The sequence below is a fragment of the Mustela putorius genome, unplaced genomic scaffold (assembly GCF_011764305.1).
Source record: "Mustela putorius furo isolate JIRA1106 unplaced genomic scaffold, ASM1176430v1.1 tig00000551_pilon_pilon_pilon, whole genome shotgun sequence".
Taxonomy (NCBI): domain Eukaryota; kingdom Metazoa; phylum Chordata; class Mammalia; order Carnivora; family Mustelidae; genus Mustela; species Mustela putorius.
In genome coordinates, this window is record NW_025421412.1 from 11222874 (window position 1) to 11237234 (window position 14361).

Below are 14361 nucleotides of genomic sequence, written 5' to 3' on the forward strand. Positions count from 1 at the left end.
CAGTAAATTTTCATAAAGCATTTAACGTGAGAACAAGCAGGTTAATTTGCCATGCCGGTGAGCCAGGCTCTCGGAAGGCTCCCTGCAACACTGCCACGTTTTGGCGTCAGAGGCAGAGGCCTCGGTCCCAGCAGCGAGGAAGCTTGCCAGAGCCTTCTCCGGGCAGACACCAGGTGTGATTTAGCATAACAGATTGTGTGGACGCTCAGCAGCTTCTGTAATCCATGCGTCAGGACCAAATTGTATCCTTCGTGCAAGAAGAAGATGAAAGTCTCAGGGGCTAAAAGCTCTGCCAGGAAAGGCTTCTGGACGAACTCATCCCACCTTGCAACACATGCCTGATTTCAGGAACATCAAAGTCCTTTTTAGCAATGTTAGTACGTTGGTGAAATGCTGCTATATCCCAGTGCTGTTTTTCCCTAACGATAGGAGGACAGTGAGAACCAAACATTATTAAAAAAAAAAAAAAAAAAAAAAAAAAAATCCAAAACACAGAGGCGCCCGTGTGGCTCAGTCCATTAAGCATCGGACTTTGGCTCAAGTCATGATCTCAGGGTCCTGGGATTGAGCCCTGCATAGGGCTCCCTCCTCAGCTGGGAGTCTGCTTGTTCCTCTGCCCCTCCCCCTGCTCATGTTTTCTCTCTAATAAATAAAATATTTTAAAAAGATATCAAAAAAATAGGATTATAAGGAAATTTTAAAAGTTACTAAATCCAGCCTTTAAAATATACCTGGTCAGTTGCCCAAATCACGCATAAAATCTTGGTTGATAGGGACTTTGAACACTGATACTCCAGAGGTCAGCCCTTGGGATGCTACTTAGGGAAGACATTCAGGGAGAAGCCAAGTTTTGATGCTAGACACTGCAGAACTCAGAGATGACAATAGCATGTTTCCTGCAAGTGGCAAGCTTAGTGAGCCTTGAGAAAAGGACAGGCCTGAAGCAGAGGTAACCCCGCAGGGAAAGTGACTGAAGGCACATGGAAGGCAATTTTAGGACAAGCTTAGCAAACACAAGCCAAAATTACCAGTCTTTTTGTTCAGACCACTGCCATGTGTAATTTAATGCTTAGTGATGTACAGTTAGTAAATGCAGAGGACCAATGGCATCCCAGAGGCAGCTCAATGCTGAGTAATACGGCTTTAGAAGGAAGTATATATATGCTCACACATTCAGAATCACTGGATAATAAGGATATAAATGTTTTTTCTTTAGATTTTTTTAGCATAATTTACACACAATGTTACATTAGTTTCAGGTGTACAACATATTCTGTTTCTCTATACATCTCTATGCTCACCACAAGTGTGGCTACCATCTCTTACCATACACGCTATTATAATACCATTGACTGTATTCTCTATTCTGTGCCTTTTATTTCCATGACTTATTCATTTCATAACTGGAAGCCTGTATCTCCCACTTCCCTTCACCCATTTTGTCCATCCCAATCTCTCTTTCTGCTGGTAACCATTAGTCTGTTCTCTGTATTTATAGGTCTGAATTGTTTATTTATTTATTTATTTAGTCCAGATTTCACATATGGGTGAAATCATATGGTATTTACCATTCTCAGTCTGACTTATTTCACTTACCATACTAACTTCCAGATCCATCCATGCTGTCACAAAGGCAAGATTTCATCTTTTTTATGGCTACGTAATATTCCATTTTGTGTGTGTGTGTGTGTGTGTGTGTGTGTGTGTGTGTTCCTTAACCATTCATCTATCAATGGACACTTGGGTTGCTTTCTTATTTTGGCTATTGTAAAAAATGCTGCAATAAACATAGGCGTGCATATTATCTTTTCAAATCAGTGTTTTTCTTTTCTTTGGATAAATACCCAGTAGTGGAATAACTGGATCATATGGTATTTCTAATTTTTTGAGGAACCTCCACGCTGTTATAGTGGCTGTTAGATTCCCACCAACAGTGCAAGAGAGCTTCCTTCTCCACATCCTCCCCAACTCTTGTTATTCTTGTCTTTTTAAACAGCGATGTAAATGTTACATGGTACTTTTTAAACTTGTTTTTATACCCTGTTGTTTTTTTATTCATTCATTTATTTATTTAAAGTAATCTCCAAAAACAAAAACAAAAACAAAAACTGAAGAAAAAATAAAGTAATCTCTACATCTAACATGGCATGTGAACTCAAAGCCCCGAAAGCAAGAGTCAAAGGCTCTACTGACCCAGCCAGCCAGGTGCCTAACGGAGCACGTTTTAAAAACTTTTCAAAGGGCTTGCATCTCATTTGCCCTAACAGCAGTCCTGAGATGTAGACAGGGCGGGTTTTATCATCCGTGTTTGCCTGAAGAACATGGGGGTTCTGGAGCATCATCTTACGGAGCTGAGGTGATGCAGAACTCAAGTGCTGAGCTCCCAGTCTTGTGTCCTGTCTGGGGAGCACCTCCTTGTATCTTACAGAGTCTGTGAGTTACCCAGTAGCCTCTAATAAACTATTTTGTTTTCTGCCTTAATTCAGTAAAGTAGGTTCTGAGGCTGGCTACCAGGATCCCTGACCAGTGTAGGCACCGTCTCACACATGCATCACCTGCTGTTTTCACCCGACAACAGGCAGAGTCTATCTCTATGAAGGACAAAGTCTCCACAATCATTTGTAATGACTGCACAGTATTCTATTGCACAGATATGCCACAATTGAGCAAACCGATCCTCTAATGACTAAAATTTTAAATTTTCCCAATTTTTGCTATTCACTCACTCATTTCACTCAGCAGATATTTACGGAATACTCTTTTTTTTTTTTTTTAAAGATTTTATTTATTTATTTGACAGACAGAGATCACAAGTAGGCCGAGATGCAGGCAGAGAGAGAGAGAGAGGAGGAAGCAGGTTCCCTGCTGAGCAGAGAGCCCAATGCGGGACTCGATCCCGGGACCCCGAGATCATGACCTGAGCCGAAGGCAGCGGCTTAACCCACTGAGCCACCCAGGCGCCCTTTTTTTTTTTTTTTTTTTTTTAAAGATCGGAATACTCTTTAGGTGGCAGGTTCTATTTTAGGTAACAGAGGTAAAAGGTCCCTGCCTACATGTAACTTACATTCCAGTTAGGAAAGCAACTAATAAACAGGTAAACCAATAAACAATGTGGCCTATGAAAAGATCTATTAAGAGGATAGAATTTAGTAATGGGATAGCAAGCTGGGGGGCGGTTGTACTTGAGTAAGGCAGCCTTACTGAGTAATAGCTTCTTTGAGGATGAGACATTTGCCCTGATACCTAGAAGATAATAAGCAAAGCTGTAATGAATATCCCCAAACGTTCATTTCAGAACACTTGTCTGAATATTCCCTTAGGATAAATCCTAGAAGTGCAAATGCTAGGTCAAATTACACGCTCATTTAGGCTCCAAAGGACTGGTCATGAAATTCCAGCTCTCAGAGCCCCCCTAAACGAGTTCTGGATCCAGCAAGCCTAAGTTCCAATTGTGCAAATGCCTGGCTCAGTAAGAGACTGGGCAGTTTCTTAACCTCACTGTGACTCAGTTTCCTCATCTGAAAAGTGGGGACATTACCAATGTCCGACTCAGGGGTTGGTGAGGATTAAAAATGGTGTAATATAACTGGTTAATAAATGTCAGATTTAAAACAAAATACATGCCCGTATTAATGTGTACATGAAAGCTGCTTTTTAAAAAAGGACCATCCAAACTTAAAATCCTATTCCCTGGTGCCCATTCACTTGGGTTGCTTCTGAGCTCATACTAGCTTGCCCTGTTTTTAATAACCCAGTGTCCTTAGACTGGGACTATAACTACCTGATAACAGGGAGTATATCTCATGGCTCTTGTGTCCCCAATGCCTACCTGAAAGGAAAACACACAGCGCTGATCTCCTGGCATTAAGAAGAGTCCCCAAAGGGGCCAAATTTCCTCACAGATAATGGGAACTAGGCTGTCCACTGAAACGTAGAGCTTTCATTTTGAATAAAATCAGATAATAAATATCTAGAGTCTACTTTCCTATGGGTACTGTGGCCTTTAGCTTACTGGGTTCTTCAGGAGACAAGTAGGTCCAGTGTGCTCACTACTGCTTGATTTTAAATAAACAAACAAACAAATAAATTAATAAATAGCAACCTGCTAAATGTTTTTGTTCCAACTTAGAAACCCCAAACCCCGGGGGCACCTGGATGGCTCAGTGGGTTAAGCCTCTGCCTTTGGCACAGGTCATGATCCCAGGGTCCTGGGATAGAGCCCCACGCTGGGCTCTCTGCTCAGTGGGGAGCCTGCTTCCTCCTCTCTCTCTCTGCCTGTCTCTCTGCCTACATGTGATCTCTGTTAAATAAATAAATAAATAAACCCCGAACCCAGAATCTTGAATCAGTGCCTCAGCAGGAATTAAAGACCACAGGTTGCAGATGGCAAATGATTTACTGCAATCTGAAAAGGTCTATGTTGCTGGTATAAAATGTGACCATGTTCCGTTTCTTCCTTTGTCCATCTGCTGCTGTTTTGGTCTAGGAATGAGGATGATTTTAAAAGATTTAAATTTGGATTCTGTGTAAGCTGCTTTCTCAAACCATATTTAATATATTTTGGCAACAAACACTACTCTGGTCATGTCTGACTAAGATGGCAGGAGGAAGTGAGAGGTTTTTGATTTTTTTTAGGTTGTATGCATTTTTGAATGAGGTGGTTGTGTTCAAGGTGGTGATTCACAGAGAATTAAATTTTTTTTCTTCTTCCAAAGAATAGAGAGCCAGGGAAAGGGAGGGAAATGAACGAACGAAGACTGCAAGGAACAAGAGCCCCAGAATGTGTCCTCATCTCTGTTTCATCTTAGGCTTATTAGTCTTGCCTCCACAACCAGGCAGAGGAGATAAACTCATTGAGGTGTAACGATGATTTGAAGTCCTCAGAGTTCCTAGGATAGGGCAGGATAGGGCAAACGTGCCCTATCTGGAAAAATTAGAGAGTCAGGTGGGGCATTGGCTTGCTCTTATGTGTGCTCTCTCTTGCTCGCATGTTTTCTCTCTCTCTCTCTTTCACACTCACACACACACACAGAGTTTTCTCCATGTCTGTTAGGTTCCTGCAGTAAGAAGCAGGAACCCCACTCTTAGGTATGATGGATTCTTTCTTATATTTTGTAAACATCATGAGGTCCCGGAGTAAGAATCACAGATCATTAGAATTTTAGAGTGGGGTGGCATCTTCAAAATTACCCCCAAGAAGCTCAGGCTAGGGCAGGACCCCCTTCTACCCTCTTGGCAAGTGATTTCTCTGCTTCTGTGTCAGCATGGCCATGGACAGTCCTACAAAGTCCTCAAAATGATCACTCTGTTTTCTAAGTTTTTGGTCTTTCAATATTCCTTGTTCTCATAGCTGCCTCTCTGGAAGCCTATGATACAGATTCAACCTCCTTGCCACTGAGTTGCCCTCCTCTGGGCATATCCAGATTTGGCCACATTCTTTCTAGATTCAGAACTGGGGGTCCCACCGCTCTTCATCTGGATGTTATGTCAGGATATGACATCTGGCTGCCTGGCCAGTTAACTCCTGAGGAGGCTGGTGGAACTGTTTTTTGACTAGGATATTAGACTTTTTATCCGCTCAATGTGCGTAACAACATGGCTTGCTTTAAAAATTTTTTAAAAAAAGATTTTATTTATTTATTTGAGGGGGGGTGGGGAAGGAGAGAAAGAGAGAAAGCACAAGCAGGGGGAGCTGCAGACAGAGAGAAAGGGAAGAGAAGCAGACTCCTCACTGAGTTGGGAACCCAATGCGGGGCTCAATCCCAGGACCCCAGGATGATGACCTGAGCTAAAGGCCAAAGTTTAACCAACTAAGTCACCCAGATGCCCCAACAACATGACTTTCATTACAGTGTTCTTAAATTCAGCCATCGTGAATAACAATTTTTCAGTTTCAAAAGTGTTTTAAGAATGTTATACTGTTTAATAACATAATAATATGGGGAAATTACTATATCTCATAAAAGTCGGTCTTTCCCCTAAAGATAAACAACAGTATGTATATTCAGAATTATTCTTCTGGCAACTCATTTTTTAATCTGCCACGGACAATAGGCCACAGATGTAGGTATTCCCAAGACAAAAATTTGAGGTGTTTGGGGCCTCAGTTTCTAAACTGACAAGATGAGTTCTGAGTTGTTCTCTGGCTTTAACATTCAACATTCTCTGTATAACTCTACTGAGGTCAACTGTTTCATGAAAACTCTCTCTTTCAAATTACAGAAATATACTCCTTTATTTCCTCCTTTTGAGTAGAAGTAATAACATACTGCTGGATTAACATTTCAACTCTATGTATTTTATAGTAGAAAAATGCAAAATATCTAAATTTTGAGTTTTCTATAGTTTTAAATATAAAAGCTTTCAATCTTTGTCATTGTGGCTAGAATGATAAATTTTTAAGAAGTTAGCTGAAATTTCTTATTAGCCTTTATACCTACATATAATATATAATAATGAATAATCAAAGAACATATAATGCCTACTCATCTTTCAACTGGATTAAAAAAGCATTAGTGGATATCAAAGCACTGGGATTTTGAGGACTTAAAACCAGTTCTGCAAGATGAAAACTTTCTGGAGATTGGTTGTACAACAGTGTGAATAAACTTAATACTACTGAGATATACACTTAGAAATGGCTATGATAATATGTTTTATGTGATTTTTTTTTTTTTACCACAACTAAAAATATTTAAAAATGCATCCTCTTGGGGCACCTGGCTGGCTCATTTGGAAGAGCATGCGACTCTTGATCTCAGGGTTGTGAGTTCGAGTCCCATGTTGGATGCAGAGATTCCTTAAATAAATCTTAAAAACACACCCTTCCTGCAGTAAACAGGGATGAAGAACTGCAACACAAGGTGATGTATATACAACACGCAGACATCACACGGTGGTTGTACAGGGCGTAGCAGAGACTACAGAGATGACTAACGGCCATTTCTAAATGTATATCTCAGTAGTATTAAGTTTATTCACACTGCTGTACAACCAATCTCCAGAAAGTATTTTACCTGCCTCTACCCTGTTAGATGAAAGAGAAATAATCCTCATTTGGTTTAAGCCACTGCAGCTTTGGGTCTTTTTATTACAGCAGCTGAGCCTGTACGTTAACACAAGAGAAGAGAATGATCACCTGCACATAAAGGGCGGGGGGGGGTGATGCTGAGAGCAGAGTGTGCGGCTGGGGGAGGAAAACTGTCTGGGACAACGTAACAATGCGAAGGTGGGCTCCGCTTCCCTCAGAAGGTAACTTTAGGACTAGAGAAGCCTGACAATGAACTTCCTTTCCAGGGTATGTCTCAGTGTTTGTAAAAATCTGAACATCCTGGTCACACCCAGCTAAGTCAGTCCATGCTACCACCTATTAAAATGACTCATCGACACATTGGTTTCATCTACTGGATAGCATGTTGTAGATATTTAATAAATGTTTGTTGAATTGAATTGAATAATAAGAAAAAGAAGTTGAAGGAAGATAACAGTGGTGTCTAAAGTGGGTTCTTTCCAGAGAGCATCCCAAGGTGTGAAAAGAGAAACAAGTGGTACAACACAGTCCAAGGGAAATGCCTTCATAGTTTTCCTGATGTAAATGAATCATCAAAGCAGAGTTATCCAGGTACTGAAGTGGCTTTGGAAAAACAAGCAAGTACACAACATGCTGTTATTTAAAAAATCACGCATTGGGAAATAAATAAATCCAACGTCACAAACGCTGTAAGCTGTTCACCCTCAACTGTGAACCAGTAAACTGAGTAACATCATATTCTAAATTTGAAATGAAAACTATGTGGGGAAACAGTTGTTAAAAGATGCATTGAGGCAGACTTACTGAGAAAAGACAGGCCAACAAATTCTGGCCTAAAGACAAGACTGTTGACTGTTTGATAAGTGTATAATAAAACAGCAGAATTTTATTGGCACTATTACTCTATGAAGCTGAAACGTCCTACAATGGAGAGGTTATTGGACAGTATGGATCTGATACAGAAATGAAATTACCAAACAAAGCCGAGGATAGAGGAATATCACAATGAAGCCCTATTCTCTGATAATGGGGTATTTACTTCTATAAAAATTTCTTAAGGAAACAGTATTTCATTCAGAAGGTGGTATTTATGGATAGCTTTTTTTTTTTAAGACTTTATTTATTTATTTGACAGAGATCACAAGTAGGCAGAGAGGCAGGCAGAGGGGGAGGGGGAAGCAGGCTCCCTGTTGAGCAGAGAGGCCGATGCAGGGCTCGATCCCAGGACCCTGAGACCATGACCTGAGCCGAAGGCGGAGGCTTTAACCCACTGAACCACCCAGGCGCCTCTCTATAAAAATTTCTTAAGGAAACAGTGGTTCATTCAGAAGGTGGTATTTATGGATAGATTTTTTAATTTTATTTTATTTATTTGACATAGAAAGAAAGCACAAGGAGGAAGAGAGGCATGCAGAGGGAGATGGAGCAGCAGCCTCCCCAGCCGAGTTAGGAGCCTGACGTGGGGTTCAATCCCAGGACCCTGGGATCATGACCTGAGCCGAAGGCAGACACTTAACCTACTGAGCCACTCAGGTGCCCCTTATGGATAGCTCTTAAGTGAGCGAAAATATTTATCACAAAAGAGATCTAATATTCCTATTTAATAATATTATTAATATGTTCTAAATCAGCGTTCTTTGATTTTTATTATCAGTAAGACCAACTAGAAGGAAATTAGAGTTCCTGATTAATGATGTCCATCCTTCAAGATGTACTCATCTGAAGTGTATTAGTTTCCTAAGGCTGCCATAACCAATTGCCACAAACTCTGGCCGCTTCCAACAACAGAGATTTATTCTCTCAGCTCTAAAGAGCAGAAATATGAAAGGGAGGTGTTGACAGGGCTGTCCCTCTCCCTAGAGAACCCTTCCTGGCCACTCTTAGCCTGTGCTGGCAGCACTGCTGGTGGCTGTTCCACTCTCATCTCTGCCTCTCTCTCCACATGGCCTGCTCCTCTATGTCACTTAAAAGGACACTTGACATTGGATGATCAAGAATGATCTTATCTTGGACGCCTGGGTGGCTCAGTGGGTTAAGCCGCTGCCTTCGGCTCAGGTCATGATCTCAGGGTCCTGGGATCGAGTCCCGCATCGGGCTCTCTGCTCAGCAGGGAGCTTGTTTCCTCCTCTCTCTCTCTCTGCCTGCCTCTCTGCCTACTTGTGATCTCTCTCTGTCAAATAAATAAATAAAATCTTTAAAAAAAAAAAAAAAGAATGATCTTATCTTGGGGAACCTGGGTGGCTCAGTGGGTTAAGGCCTCAGCCTTCGGCTCGGGTCATGGTCCCAGGGTCCTGGGACCAGGCCCCACATTGGGCTCTCTGCTCGGTGGGGAGCCTGCTTCCCCCTCTCTCTCTGCCTGCCTCTCTGCATTTTTTATTTATTATAAATAAATAAATAAAAGTGTGTACATATACACACACATATATATTTTATTTGTTTATTATTTATTTGAGAGAGAGAGAGAAAGTACATGCACGAGTGGGAGGAGGGACAGAGGTGGAGGAAGAGGAAGAGGCAAAGAATCGCAAGCAGACTCCGTCCTGAGCACCGAGCCCAACTCCAGCCTCAATCTCATGACTCTGAGATCATGACCTGAGCTGAAACCAAGAGTCGGATGCTCAACCAACTGAGCCACCCAGGCACCCCAGTAATTGAGATATATTATTTTAATCATTCCATGCCTTAGTATACTTGCAAGAAAATCTTCAGATGGGTAAATAACAAAGGCTTCCAATTCTTTTCATTTTTTTTTCAAGTTTGTTTGCCTATTTATTTAATGATTTTTTAAAATTTTTAAAATTTTTTATAAACATATAATATATTTTTATCCCCAGGGGTACAGGTCTGTGAATAGCCAGGTTTACATACTTCACAGCACTCACCATAGCACATACCCTCCCCAATGTCCATAACCCCACCCCCCTTCTCCCAAACCCCCTCCTCCCAGCAACCCTCAATTTGTTTTGTGAGATTAAGAATCAATTACAGTTTGTCTCCCTCCCAATCCCATCTTGTTTCATTTATTCTTCTCCTACCCCCTTAACCCCCCATGTTGCATCTCCACTTCCTCATATCAGGGAGATCATATGATAGTTGTCTTTCTCCGCTTGACTTATTTCGCTAAGCATGATATGCTCTAGTTCCACCCACATCGTCGCAAATTGTTTGCCTATTTATTTTAAGTAATCTCCACACCCCAGGTGGAGCTTGAGACCACAACCCTGAGATCAAGAGTTGTGTGCTGTACTAACTGAGCCAGCCAGACGCCCCAAAGGCTTCCAGTTCTTACAGTCAGAAATCAACAAGTATTGGGCTGTGGGTAGTCAAGAACCACAGGTTAGCTAAAAGATGACGATACAATTATTTTATTACACCATGGTTAATGGGGTGCTTTGGTGCCTCAGTCGGTTAAGTGTCTGCCTTCGGTTCAGGTCACGATCCCAGGGTTGTTGGATCCAGCCCCGCATCGGGCTCCCTGCTCAGCAGTGAGTCTGTCTCTTTCTCTCCCTCTGCCCCTCGCTCAAATAAATTTAAAAATGTTTAAAAATCATGGTTAATAACAAATGAAATTGGACTTGTCTACAGACTTGCCATCAACAAATATTATGTGCAAAACTATTGCCTGTGTTGTATTTCGCACCATCGCATTTACTAGAACTGCTGAGAGAACTGGATATACGATTTTAAACCTAGGTTGATGTTTTTCTTGCTCTTGAGAACTATACTTTGTTAAAGCAGTCCTTTCAGCTTTGTTTTCAATCAGCTAAAAATGTTTTATATATTACTCTAATCTAGTGTCCTAATTGTACTGTTTTCTGATTTGTATTTATATCTTGGGACAGTAAATTTTTAAATAAAAATGAATCCCCCAAAATGAACATGAACAGTGGAATGAATGGTTCCTTAAAAGAGCTACTAGAAAATCTGTTAATAAAGGTGACTTTTTCCATCCCCTTTTCCATCCTCTGTCTCCTCCCCAACTCTGTTTAGGTGAACAGAACCTAGACTACCTTAGATCTTTGGCAAGGTCCCTAGGGGTGTCACTGTATGACAGGGAACAGGGCTCGGTGCTGTTAGAGTCACAGGGTAGTTGAGCTGGACAGATCTTAGAGGTGAACTGGGACAACCCTAACCTCACATATGACTCCCCTCTGCAATATTTCTGTCCTGAGGAGCACCCACAATCACTTGAATTATCTAAGTCCATTTCTTTCTTCTTGGCTAGCTCTAACCACTACATTGTAGACCACCGTGCCGTCTGGAGCCACACTCAACCTCCCCACTTATTCTGTGCAGCACTGCCTATTATCTCTCTTTTTGCTGTTTACCTCCACTGAAAGAGCACTGTTTAAGAGGAAGAGGAAAATAGTGCTTCTGATCCACAGTCTTTAGGCTGTGTGCTTGGAGAAATTATTTCTACCAGGAATACTGGTTTTTCCACGTAAGCCTCGTAGATATCTTTCATCATCCAGAGAATGTATTTTTAGACATTTGGCTAAGGTTTGAATCATAAAATATACAATCCTAGGGCTTAAGAAAGGTCAGCAATTATCTGGTCACTTTAGAAACAAGGAGATAAAAGTCCCCGAGAGATCAAGTTATTGAAGGCCACTCAACACGATAGGGGCAGAGCTGGACTAGAACTCGGTCTGCTGATGCCTATGTGAGCATTTTCCCACTCTATCACACGCGGTACTGAATGTGATGCAAAGCCTGCTCCTACAAGAATTACTCTTGCGATGTTGGTCTCACTGATGCCATCTAATGAGCTAATCAACCTTCTATGGTCTGAATTTTGTGTCACCTCAAAATCTGTACGTTGAAGCCCTAACGTCCAATGCGATGGTATTTGGAGGTAAAGCCTTTGGGAGGTGATTAGGTCATGAGGGAGAATACCTCAAGTGGGATTAGTGGACTTAAAAGAAGAGACACAGGAGAGATGACCTTTCTCTCTGCATTGTGAGGAAAAGTCAAGAAAACAGTCATCTATGACTTGGGAAGTAGACTCTTAGCAAGAATCAAATTGTCCTATATCTTGATGTTAGACTTCCTAGTCCCCAGAACTGGGAGGAGTAAAGTTTGTGGTTTAAGCTATTCCGTCTATGGTATTTGTTATAGCAGCTCAAACTGAGGAAGACATCACCCAGTGAATACATTCAGTGGTATTTACTGTGTTTTATGAGCAAATGAGGTCTTTGCTCTCATAGAGCTTGCACTCAGGTGAGCGAATGACCAACAGAACCCAAAATGCTGCAAAGCTTGGCTCCGGCTTTCACATCAGGGCACTGACTGGGACTAGGGTCACCTAGTTCAGCTCTTAATTCTTCACCATATACTTAGAGGAAAGGTAAAGTACCTGGAGTTAATGTCCCCACTTACAACTGCTCTGTAACTTGTCACACGTCATCATCTGACGTGTGAACACTTCTTGGCTTAGAAGATAAGTCTCCTCACTCCTCTCTAGTACTCAACTCGAAGATTAAGCAGGAACCCAAGATCAACAGCAAGAACAATAAAAACATTTTTTGTTAAAACTCATTATTGTCCATAAAATAAGCATATCTCTGGGAACAGTAAAGCCATCAACTAGCTACTCGTAAATGAGAGAGGCATTTTCTGGTTGACACAGTGAGTGAGAAAGACCCAGATGGTGAACCCTTTTGGCATAGACGTATCTGCGCCGGCTGTCTAATACATTTCTCCGCTGCGTTAACTCTTCCTCCATCAGAACCATCACAGCAGTTTTCTTATTTCCAAGAAGACCAAAACAGGAAGGTTTTTGTCTATAAGATTCCTACCTTCCTCCTTCAACACTGGGGAGGCCTATTCACTGCTGGCAGCATCTGCAATGACCTGGATCCTTTGGCGAAAATCTCAAAGCTCTGGCCCATGTCAGATTCAATACAGTCTCTTCCTCATAAAGCAGGAAAGGGCACTAGACTCTCAGAGGCTAGGTTACCTGGGCTGGACCTGATGCCTGAAGGAAGATTCAGAATTTATTTTAAAAAGGGTTTTGGCTTGTTGGATGGAACGTGTTGCATGACTGCTGGCTGGAGAATGAGTCCCTTGGGCTTGCGGCCCTGTCTTCTTTCATGAGGAATCCCTGCCAATCCAGGATCTGTGAACTGCTTCTGCCAGCCAGTCTCTAATTTAGCATATGTACAAAGCCAATTTTTGGACACCATGATGGAGCCTGGCATCTCTGCAGCCCTCCATGTTTGTGATGCTCACAGTGAAATAACAAGTAGCTAGCAAGACAGAAAAAAAATATGACTAAAAAAGGCTCTCTAAATTCACAGATAAATCGTCTCTGTATTATACATGTATATGAGTCTCCCTCCTGCTTTTCCAATATAAACTTCCCCCATGTAAATCCTTGTAGTTATTTCATTTAGATTTTCAATCTGAGATACACTTAGCAATAGCCAACAGTGACAAAGATAAAACCCTGCTCCCCACTGAGAACATCTGATTTTTTAAATGTAGAAATGCTGCTCTTTACAAAATAGGACATTTCCCTTTTAATTAGTTTCAAAATATACCCAAATAATTTGCAACCAGGAAATGATACCATTTTAGAGTACTTAAAAATAATTCCCATGCATGCAAAGCCAATTTGATGAAAGGCACAAGCTAGTGAAACCTTCGGTTTTTAGAGAAACTAAACTGTTTCTGTGGGGACAGCTATCGCTACCAAGGGAAAATTCACCTAACCCTCAGGCTTGGAGCATTGTCTTCTCTCAGAAAACCACAGTCGAAGATATTTTCTGAATATCTGGGGACAACCGCTGATTGAGGCTTGAGTGTACCCATCCATCTTTGTTGAAAATATGGATCTTTCAGCTTCCCTGTCTTCTATGGATTTTCTTGCCAGCCATCTAGTTTTCTAACAGTCCTTCAGAAAAGAATGGGTAGCTAAAAGCTCTCTGGTATCATGTCATGCTATTGAAAAGAAATACATATATTGTGCTCACCCACTCTTTACTCTGCTGCCAATGAGTCCCGGGAGGGGGGTCCATCAGGAGAGGCATTTTGACTTTTGCCTGTACATGAATGAAATCAAACGTCTGAATAAAAGGGAAGGGGAGACTGTATGATTTTCTGATGTGTATTCCTTCCAATGCATGGATTATGACAACGACCAACTTTTTAGCTCTTTTGGTAAGTGAGAGCCCTGCTCTCCTGGCCAGGCGAGCCACTGCTGATAGGTTTGCTAGCACGGGATGAACAAACTCTCCCCAATCATACTCAGTCCTTACCTGCTACCGTAGAAAGAAAGTCTGAGCCCTGCATGTATAAATATAAATATTTTAGGAGCTTGCCTGATGGTG

The 14361-nt window shown here is 41.6% G+C and overlaps 1 protein-coding gene across 3 annotated transcripts in view; it reads right to left on the minus strand.

Moving 5' to 3' along the window:
• CLYBL (citramalyl-CoA lyase) overlaps nt 1-14361 on the minus strand; it is a 255788-nt gene that overhangs the window by 44905 nt on the left and 196522 nt on the right. The window contains exon 4 of one of the 3 annotated variants that reach the window (XM_013053115.2): nt 14005-14073. The exons of the other annotated variants lie outside the window; for them this stretch is intronic. Within the exon in view, the coding sequence (XP_012908569.1) occupies nt 14005-14073 (69 nt within the window). The remainder of the gene's footprint in view (nt 1-14004; nt 14074-14361) is intronic. 3 annotated transcript variants of the gene reach the window in all.